The sequence below is a fragment of the Martes martes genome, assembly GCF_963455335.1.
Source record: "Martes martes genome assembly, chromosome: 11".
Classification (NCBI taxonomy): Eukaryota; Metazoa; Chordata; class Mammalia; order Carnivora; family Mustelidae; genus Martes; species Martes martes.
The window spans coordinates 85,849,644-85,859,830 of record NC_137899.1 but is presented as its reverse complement, the minus strand read 5'-3'; the positions used below and the strand labels follow the sequence as shown (position 1 = coordinate 85,859,830).

Sequence of the window (10,187 nt, the reverse complement as noted above, 5' to 3'; positions counted from 1 at the left end):
CATCTTTTCTCTCTCACCTTTTTTTTTCTCAAATACCACTTTTGCATTTTTTTTAAATCTCAAGCCTATAGAAAGGTTGAAAGAAAGTACAGTGAACACACAGACCCTTTATGTAGACCGGGGTTCTCAACCTTGATGCCATAACGTTTGGGGCTGGAGAATCTGCTGTTGCGGAAGCCTGTCCAGAGCACTGTGAGGTCTTCAGCAGCTTTCCCTGACCTCCACCAACAGATGCTGGGGGCATCCCCTCAACTGGGGCAACCGAAAATATCTCCAACATCACCAAATGTCCTTTAGGAGGTAAAATAGCCCCCCGGGGAGAACCACTGACCTAGATTCAGGAAACTTTTGTCATATTTGCATGTGCAAACACAGTGTATATATACATGTACCATATGTAAACACACATAAATATTTCCTATATACATGTAATCATAGTGAGCAAATGTTAATATGTGGCTCTCTAGCATATTATACAAGTATAGATATTATATATGCATATATGTGTATTTTACATAGAGTACAAATGTGGCAACATATTAAAATATATATTTTATACACACACACACACACGCACACACACTTTTTTCCTGAAACATTTCAAAGTAAGTTGCATACATCAGTATCCTTCCCCCTAAACACTTTAGTTTCTGAGGATAAGATCATTCTGGCATATAACCACAATAAGATTATTATGACCAAGAAATCCACATCAATACGGTATTACTTTAAAGCCTATATTCATTTTTTCCTCAAGTTCCCAGTAATGTTCTTTGTGGATTTTTGGTCCGCAGTGTCTCTGTCATGAGAACACAGCAGACACTCCATCGAAGGGGAAACAGACACAGACTGCCCTCCGTCATGATGGGACCCATGCATCAGCCTCCTTCGCTAGGTATAAACCGTGCCCCAGCTGATCAGATTAGTACTTCCTCTATTCCAGTGCTCACTAGCCCTTCAGCTCATCATTTAACAAACTCAAGAGAAGAAATCCACTTCCAGATGATCTCCTTAGCCTTTATTTGAATGTCTGCTGCCTGGTACGTCTCCCTGGATAACGTCATCCATGCTGGGGACAAGATCAGAAACAGCTCTGCAAATCCCACCTCCCCAGCGTTCCAGTAAGCATCAGGGTTCAGATACCAGCTCTGGAACCAAGCACGGGGGAGAAGGGCATGAGACCTCTTACAAGCTGAAAGACTCAACAAGCATTTTGGCACCTAGTTAGGCCACAGTAACTAGAGCGGAGCTCCTCCCCAGGCGTGGTCCAGCAGCTGCACCTGGGGCGGGGGGGGGGTGCTGTGAGCAGGAAGGCCACTTTCCACCTCCACCCTTCCGCCCTTTGACCGCCCCACCCTCGGCCCCAGCCACCGTGCAGCATGCTCAAGTTTGAGAAGGGCTGAACTGGAGTTAGTGTGTTCCCAAACAGAAACCACTTGCATTGGTCCCAGCAGTGTCTAGAAGAGTGGCAGGGTGTTCCCTTCCCAAAGCTTGTCCACAGAGAACGGAGCGGGCCCCCCTCCAGGTTAAGAGCAGCACCAACCTTTACCTGAGCGAGCCAGGGCCCCTTTGGCAACTAGTCAGGGTCTCAGAGTCCGCACAGATGGGACAGCTACAGGAATGTCATTTCCAACAAATCCACGTGCGGTGCGAGCGCCCCACTTCTCCAGTACAAGGATTCGAGTGATTGCCTTTTCTCCTCTGAGGCTTATGAGATCCTGAGTCTTCGGTTGCAACCTTTCTTAGCGCGCTCCACGAGCCTGTGAGGTCCTCACGAAGCAAGCCGCAGTGTCATTAGAAGTAATTCAGGCAAGCTGATCCTCCCCGGACAGGTGCTGCGTTAAGAGAAACCGGCTTCGGGCTCCCAGCTGCGACTGGAGACCACGGTGCAGGTGTCCGTGCTGGGAACGTGGTGCCGCATGCCAGGAACACAGAACAGAAACGGTGTTCTGTATGCTAAGTGATTCAGAGATGGTGTTTATACTTCAAAATGTCTTTGCTTCCAAGTTTCACATTTGGGGCTTTTAGGCCTTTTGGACTGAAGAGAAAGAACTGCTGTTTCATCTCTGACGTGTCTCCCAGAGACTGGGGAGATCATGGAAGAGCAGCAGAATGCCCACAGCAAGTTTCTAGCACCAGGTCCGTAACTCAGGCTCAGCCACATTTAAAAGGAAGCCTGCCGAAGGTGGAAGGAAGATGTAAGCGTGGAGGAAAAGTGTGGAGGAGAGTCCAGTGAAATGGAAAGAGGGGAGAGATGTATGCCGATTTGCTCCCTTCCCCGGCAACGGGACATGGTCCCCTGTCAGCTCCTTTGAGTCATCTGTTTATTCGCCCTACCCAGGTCAGAGCAGGACTGATGATCGTGTCCACTGGCATCCCTGGCTCATTAAAATCAGCCAAGAGTCAGACTGCTGAGAAGAAAATTCTAGAAACAAAGTAGGCATTATTTTTCCTGAAAGAGATGGGGAAAGCAAATAGTGCCCAAGAGAAGGTTCAGAAGCAAATCCTGTGCTTTTTGCCATGCCTTTTTTTTTTCCCCCCCAAAGTAGGCTCCACGCCCAGCATGGAGCCCATGGAGCCCAGGACAGGGGCTTGAACTCACCACCCTGAGATCAAGGCTTGAGTCCAAATGGAGAGTCCAGCACTCAACCAACTGAGCTACCCAGGTGCCCCAGGCATGCCTTTTCTACATAACAAACCCGTTTAGGCAAAATAAAATACATGCAGGCTAGAACTGCCTTTGAGAACAAAGTTTATTCTGACCCAGAATTATAATAATTTTTAAAGTCCTTTCAATTCCACCACGCTCGGTAGGAATTACTCAGACTTTTTTCCCCCTTGACTTCTGAAAAAGCAAACTGGCTAACTCTAGCTGAATTTAGCTGGGAAGTAAAATGCATTTCTTTATCACTAACTACACAGAAAAGCACACTTAGCTTGCATCTCAAATTGTCTTCAGTAAAGTCTATTTTGCTTGCAGTAGTTGTGTTATCCTGATTTCTTGTCCCCATGTTCTGCTCTCTGTGAAATGCTATTAAGTCTTGTTTTTCCCTTTCTTTGATTTGGGAGCACCTGGCCAGCGGAAGCCTCGCAGCTGCAGGCAGTCGGCAACGTTGTGGGCGATGTAGTAGAGGTTCAGCATGGCGGCTGGGCTGAGGATGTCCACTTCCGGTTTCTTCTGTTTCTTCCCGCGAGACTTGCCTCGGCCTTTTCCTCGTTTCCCTTTACCTGGCTTTCAAAGATAAGTAGATACACGGCATAAGTTAGTTTTTAATAACCCTGAAATAATCTCAAGCATTTCCTATTGAACATAAGAAAAGTGACTCCTGAGGAGAAAAAACTGTAACAATAGCAAAAAATTTTTGCATGGCGTGAGAGAAGTCACATGCGATCTAATTCAACGAATGTGTATTAAGCACCCAGATCAAAAGAGACCCAACCTAATCTAATGGTCGTGTGGACGTTGTTTGCATTGATTTGAACAAACTGCAAAAAGACATTTTTAGGCGATCGGGGACATTTGGCATTATGAAGGAATTATTAATTCTGTTAGATGTGATAATGGCATTGGGTCATGGAAGAAAATGTTTACACATTTCAGAGATGCACACTAAAATCTGCAAGAAGGTCTCAGATTTGTTTTAAAATACTGCAGCTCCCCAACTTCCCCCCAAAAGACAGATGATGCAAATGTGGCCAAATCCTGACAGTTTCAGAGTCTGAGAAATGGAAAAATGAGGATTCATTATACTACTCTATTTCTGTGTGTGTATAGAAACTTTTATAATAAAAATTTAAATAAAAACATTAGATAATCGGATGCCGACACACATTTTGGCCTTTGTTATGTTGCAGTCACTATCTCATTAAGCAGTCATGAGGGTTGAGACAAATACAAGGCACTTAGTATAGTGTCAGACCTGAAGGAAACAATAAGTGATTGTCCCCATCACTTTATCACCACTAATCCTCCAAGCTGTGTTTTGAGGGAGAGAGGCATTATGCCTGTTTAAAAATGGAAGAGTGGAGGCTCCACAAGGTCACCATGCAAGCCAGCGTCCGCCAGCGTCCGTTATCACCCTGTCTCTGGCCATGACCATGCTGCCAGGCCAGTGCCTTTTGGGAAAAGGAATGGGTACCATCCTAACATGGGAATGAACTATCTGAAGTTTTGCTAGAGCTGCACAAAGCTGAGTTGACTTCTCTATATCCTATGACCCACCCATAAAGTAACAGATGGACGTGTATTATTAAGAAAGGTTTCTTCTAGGGATGCCTGGGTGGCTCAGTGGGTTAAGCCGCTGCCTTTGGCTCGGGTCATGCCAGGGTCCTGGGATCGAGCCCTACGTCGGGCTCCCTGCTCGGCAGAGAGCCTGCTTCTCCCGCTCCCACTCCCCCTGCTTGTGTTCCCTCTCTCACTGTCTCTCTCTCTGTCAAATAAATAAAATCTTATGAAAGAGCAAAGTTAAAGGACGAATGCTACCTTATTTCAAGAATTATTGGGGGGGGGCACCTGGGTGGCTCAGTTGGTTAAGCGACTGCCTTCGACCCAGGTCATGATCCTGGGGTCCCAGGATGGAGTACTGCATTGGCTTCCCTGCTCAGCCGGGAGTCTGCTTCTCCCTCTGGCCCTCCCTCCACCCCGCTCATGCGCTCGCTCTCTCTCTCTCTCTCATTCTCTCTCAAATAAATAAATAAAATCTTTAAAAAAAATTATCATACAGCTACAGTATCCGGACAGTATGGTATTGGTGTCAAGACAGACAAATAGATCAATGGAACAGAATAAAGAGTCCAAAAATAGGTCCACACATAGCGAACAACTGCTTTTCAACAAAAGTGCAAAAGAATTCCATAGAGCAAGGATGATTGATGAGGGATAGAAGCAGAAAATTGTTCTTCAGCCCAGAATGCTGACCTGTAGCCTGCATGGTTCCAATGAGGATCAAATACACACTGGTTGCTACATCCTTGAAGGGTCTCATGACTGCCCATAACTCTCACTGATAGTTCATATTGAGCTGAATGATAAGTGCCAGAGAAATCTTGTGAAAGTGGTCTTATGAGTAGGAATTCAAAGAAAACATTTATGATCTAATACTCCCCACACATCGTGCCTCCCTCCTGAGCACTAAGCATAGAACCACCAGCTTTGTACAACAAATCTGCAGCAATTTCTGCCCATGGGTCCTGTCCCTGTGCTACTTAAACTTATTAAATTGCACCTAAAACGTCTTTCTTGACCATCATGCTCAACAATCCAGCAATAATAATTTTTTTTCAGGAAACGGGGCTGGAACAATGCATATCCATTTCCAAAAAGATGAAACTCAATCCAAAATCAAAAAGTATAAAAGTCCTAGAAGAAAATATAGGAGAAAACCTTTATGACCTTAGGTTAGACAAAGAGTTCTTGGATCTGACACCAAAGCACACTCCATAAAAGGACAAATTGATATATTCATCAACAAAATGAAAAACTTGTGCTCTTCCAAAGGTATTGTTAAGAAAATGAAAAGCAGACTGGGAGAAAATATTTTCAAATCATATATCTGATAAAGCCCTTATATCCAGAATGGATAAAGGACTCTCAACACACGGTAATAAAACAGAAAACAAAAAAACAATAAAACATGGTCGAAGATTTGAATGGATACTTTCCCAAAGAAGATACACAAACTGCCAACAGGCACATGAAAAGATACAAAAGATACTCAACATCAAGTCCTTAAAATTAAAACCACAATGAGATACCAGCACCCACTCACTAGAATGGCTCAGGCTACGGAGACTGACCTACCAAGTGTTGGTACTCTTATACTTACACTGCTGGTGGGAATCTAAAACAAAAGAGCCACTCTGGAAAACGGTTTGGCAGTTTCTTTAAAAGGTTAAAAACATACCTACCATGTGATCCAGCCAATTAAAGTGTGTATCTGTTCTAAGACTTGTATAGGCGATGTTCATAGTAAGTTTGTGCTAGCTAGAAACTGGAAACAGCCCAAAAGTCCATCAGTGAGTGAACAAATAAACAGACTGTGGTATAACCATACACTGGAATACCATTCAGCAATAAAAATGACTGCTGATGCATGCTACAGCTACAACATGCCTGTCTGGCTCAGTCAGTGGAGTGTGGGATTCTTGGGTTTTGGGTCCAAGCCCCACGCTGGGTGTTGAGGTTACTTAAAAAAATAAAATCTTAAATAATATTAGTACAAGTGAAAGAAGCCAGACCAAAAAATCCCCATACACACTGTATAATTCCATATATAAAAATTCCTACACTTTACAAACTAATCCACACAAGCAGGGCAGATCAGCGGCTGCCCCAGATGGGAGGTTTAGAGGGGAGTGATACACAGAGAAGCAAGAGAAAAGGACTGAGTCCAGAGGAGCACAAGGACTTCTGGGGGGTGATCAACGTGTTTGTCACCCTGATTGCCGTGATGGCTTAATGGGAGCATCCAGATGCCACGCTTATCAAATAGTACATTAAAATATGTCCAATTTATTGTACATCACTTATACTTCAATAAATCTGTTAAGAAATTTTTGTGAGTGAAAACTTTCAGTTTCTTAGCGGGTTGGGTCGGTTCAACACAACTCCATGGCTCCTGACTTGAAAATCTCCAAACTCCTTAATGAAGACCACTGGCTCCTGCCACACTGTCCTCTCTTCTAGTTCCCGAACCCACTCAGTGGCTCCTTGCTCCCACCTCTTCCCACAGACCTTCACAGGGAAATCACTGGTTACTTCTCTTTGTGCGGGGCTCTGCTCAAGTTGGAAAACCTTCGCAGATACTGCGTCTATATTCTATTACTGGGGTGACCATATAACTTATTGTCCAAATCAAGACACTTTAACAGACATAAATTGGGACTGTTCCAGGCAAGCAGTGGAGGTTGGGGGGTACGGATGGTTTCCCAACACCCCTCTCAGCCCTGTCACCTTCCAGCTTCTGACCCCAAGCACACTCCACTATTTAATCGTGCTATTTTGTTCCTGTGTTTATTGTTTGTTTCCTAGCCAGAAGTTTGTCTGTGAGGTCAGCACTGAATTCCCAGGGCCTAGACCAGTGTCTAGCACGTTCGTAGGTAAGAAAAGATATTTGCTGGATAGAATACATTGCAACTCAGATGCAATTCAGTCCCAGGATTTAGAAACCAAAGGTAGATATCTGCTTTTCTGAATTTTAAGATGCCTCCTTCATTCATTTGATAAATATTTAACAGATTATCTACTGAGCACCAGGACCTGCAGTTCCGGACTCCTGTCTTCATGAGGCTTACAGACCAGTGAGGGAGGAATTACACACAGATTTACTCACTCTACTGTGAGTGAGAGCCCAGGGTACCTGGCATTATAGTGACACAGGTTGGACAGGGAGTGACCTAGTTCAGGATAGGAAGGAAGAAGGGTTCCTGTGTGCTGCAAGGCAGGGAATTCCCAGGCAAACAGCTTGTGCAAAGGCTCTGAGACTGGAGGGAACATGCCAAATTGAAGGGACCTCTTAAAAAAGATCAGTGTGGCTGAGGCCACACCAAGAGACCATGGCGGGGGCACAGAGTGAGAGGAGTTTAGGCTGGGAAGGTAGGCAGTGTGCAACTCTGGCCTGCAGGCCTTGGAAGCTAAGATGTTTAACTTTTACCCAAGGGTCAGTGGGAATCCATTAGCTTAAATGTCTTTATTAAGCCATTTCACTTCAGTTCCCTGGGCTCTGAACGAAAATGACAATACCAACCATGCACAGTAACCCAGGGAATGCCACAATTTAAATCAAGAGACATCTATCTAGTGCTTTTATATGAAGTAGGAGGAACACAGATTTACCAAGCACATTTATTTCTTTTTTTTTTCTTTTAAGATTTTATTTATTTGACAGAGAGATTACAAGTAGGCAGAGAGGCAGGCAGAGAGAGAGGGGGAAGCAGGCTCTCCACTAAGCAGACAGACCGATGTGGGGCTTGATCCCAGGACTCTGAGACCATGACCTGAGCCAAAGGCAGATGCTTAATCCACTGAGCCACCCAGGCATCCCATCCCAAACACATTTCTTCTTCTTCTTTTTTTTTTTTTTTAAGATTTTATTTATTTGACAGACAGAGATCACAAATAGGCAGAGAGGCAGGCAGAAAGAGAGGACGGGAAGCAGGCTCCCTGCTGAGCGGAGAGCCCGATGCAGGGCTCGATTCCAGAACCCTGGGATCATGACCTGAGCTAAAGGCAGAAGCTTAACCCACTGAGCCACCCAGGCGCCCCTCCAACTAGAGACAAACGGGGATGAGGAGTGAGGTTCTCCAAGGTGAAATAGGTGAAGCTCTGGAAGTGAGGTGTAGAAGGTCATGGGGGCTTGGGGAGCAATACGGCAGCAGGGGGTACTTCTGAGCTGGGCCCATCTTGCAAAAAAGTAGATTAATAGCTTGAGATGGGGTGGGTGCAGGAGGCTTCAAGAAGAATGTGGGTCTAGCGTGGGATGTGTCTTTGTTTCATTTTGTTTAAAGTAGAGAAGTTAATATGGTAAATAAAGCTCAAGAGGCTGAGGCCCCGTGACCCTGGGCTCCCAGCGATACTTAGTTGAGCAGACTGGAAATTCCCAAGGTCCTGGGGTGGGGGCTACAAGGTCATAGCCATTCTGGGACCATCAAACTGGTGGAGGAGGAGGACAAAAGAGTTGGAGAGCCCCTGGACAGAGGTAGTAGAATAGGGCCAGAGTCCAGGCAGATGGTAAGGAGGGCAGGACTTGACCCGTTGGTGGCAGTGAGGGTAGGAAGCACTTCCAAGGGACTGAATGAAGGCTGAGGAACAGTAGTGCTTATGAGTTCCAGGCCAGGAGAAAAAACATGCCATTGGAAAGTGCAGAGAAGGTAGTGATTAAAAGATCTGGATTTTGGGGCACCTGGGTGGCTCAGTGGGTTAAAGGCTCTGCCTTCGGCTGGGGTCATGATCCCAGAGTCCTGGGATCCAGCCCCGCATCGGGCTCTCTGCTCAGCGGGGAGCCTGCTTCCTCCTCTCTCTCTGCCTACTTGTGATCTCTGTCTGTCAAATTAAAAAAATAATTTTTAAAAAAAAGTTTTAAAGATCTGGATTTTGAACACAGTTCGGAGATGTTCTCTGGTGGAAAGATTCAGTGGGAAGTTGGGAGTGGTTTGGCTTAAGATGGAGCTCTGTGAGCCAACGACTCAGAGGTGAGATGGAAGTTTAAGGAAGTTGCAAGCCTTCCTGGGCATAAAATTCAAGAATACCCTGCACAAAAGATTTCCTCCAAAGCCCTTCTTTAAGGGTTGGAAGAGAGAATCACTCGTTAGAACCTGCCATCTGGGTCGCAACAGCACTCACTTTCTGCCTCTAATCCCTAGAGGAGAATCCTGCACAGGACCCAGGACAGCGGCAGCAGAAGGTAAGTGCCTGGGCCAGTCGCTGTTGACCCGTGCTGGCACTGTGGGGTTTCACACCCCGGTACCCGCCTCTCCTTATTTCCCACACACATGGTTATGAAGGTGGCTCAACAGAACTAAGGAACGAAAACAAACCAACTCACAAAAAGAGCGCTCAGCCTGATTCTGTCCCCTTTGGCGCGCGCAGACCACCTGGGCAACCCCTCTCCCCCGCCATCTTTATACCCCGTGTCAGATCACTAGGGTGGACACCCCCCACAACGACAGGAGACGGAGGTGCCCATCTCGTGGCGTGTGGGTAACAAATCTTGGTAAAGCGTGCCTCGACGCGGCAGAACGGTATTAAACTTATTTAGCGCAAACCTCGGAACTTCTTATACTTAAATAAGCCATGTATTACCATGGTAATTCCTCAGTCGAGCAGGTGAGTGTGGCATGGGTTCCCAATCCTGAAATAGAGAGAGAGCCCAGTTCTCCGCATCGCCTGGGGGCGGCGCCCCCGCGCCCATCCCTGCCGCCTACCCGGCTGCCTCCGCACTGGCCCGCGAACCGTCGCAGGCCCGGGACTTCGCCACGCTTCTCGGGAGCCCCAGACGCTCAGGGGAGCCCGGCGGGGTTAGGGGGCAGCCAGCCACCCAGCCGCCGCCGCGCGGAGCCTGGGCACCCACCGAACCGAGGCCGCGAACCGCGTGACTCACGGCCAGCACGCCCCGGAGTCTGAGGGGCGCCGGGCTAGCGGGCGCCGGCAGGGCCGCGCGCACAAACGCCGGGCTGCGCGCGCCGCGGGG

At 46.8% G+C, this 10,187-nt stretch overlaps 1 protein-coding gene across 1 annotated transcript; it reads right to left on the bottom strand.

Moving 5' to 3' along the window:
* Positions 1-2,743: 2,743 nt before the first annotated feature.
* Positions 2,744-10,187, bottom strand: SMKR1 (small lysine rich protein 1). The gene is made up of 2 exons (XM_080818681.1): positions 9,800-10,187; positions 2,744-3,232 (listed from the first exon to the last, which is right to left on the bottom strand). Exons 1-2 carry the CDS (start codon positions 9,800-9,802, stop codon positions 3,035-3,037), a joined length of 201 nt encoding a protein of 66 aa, XP_080674807.1. The 5' UTR covers positions 9,803-10,187; the 3' UTR covers positions 2,744-3,034.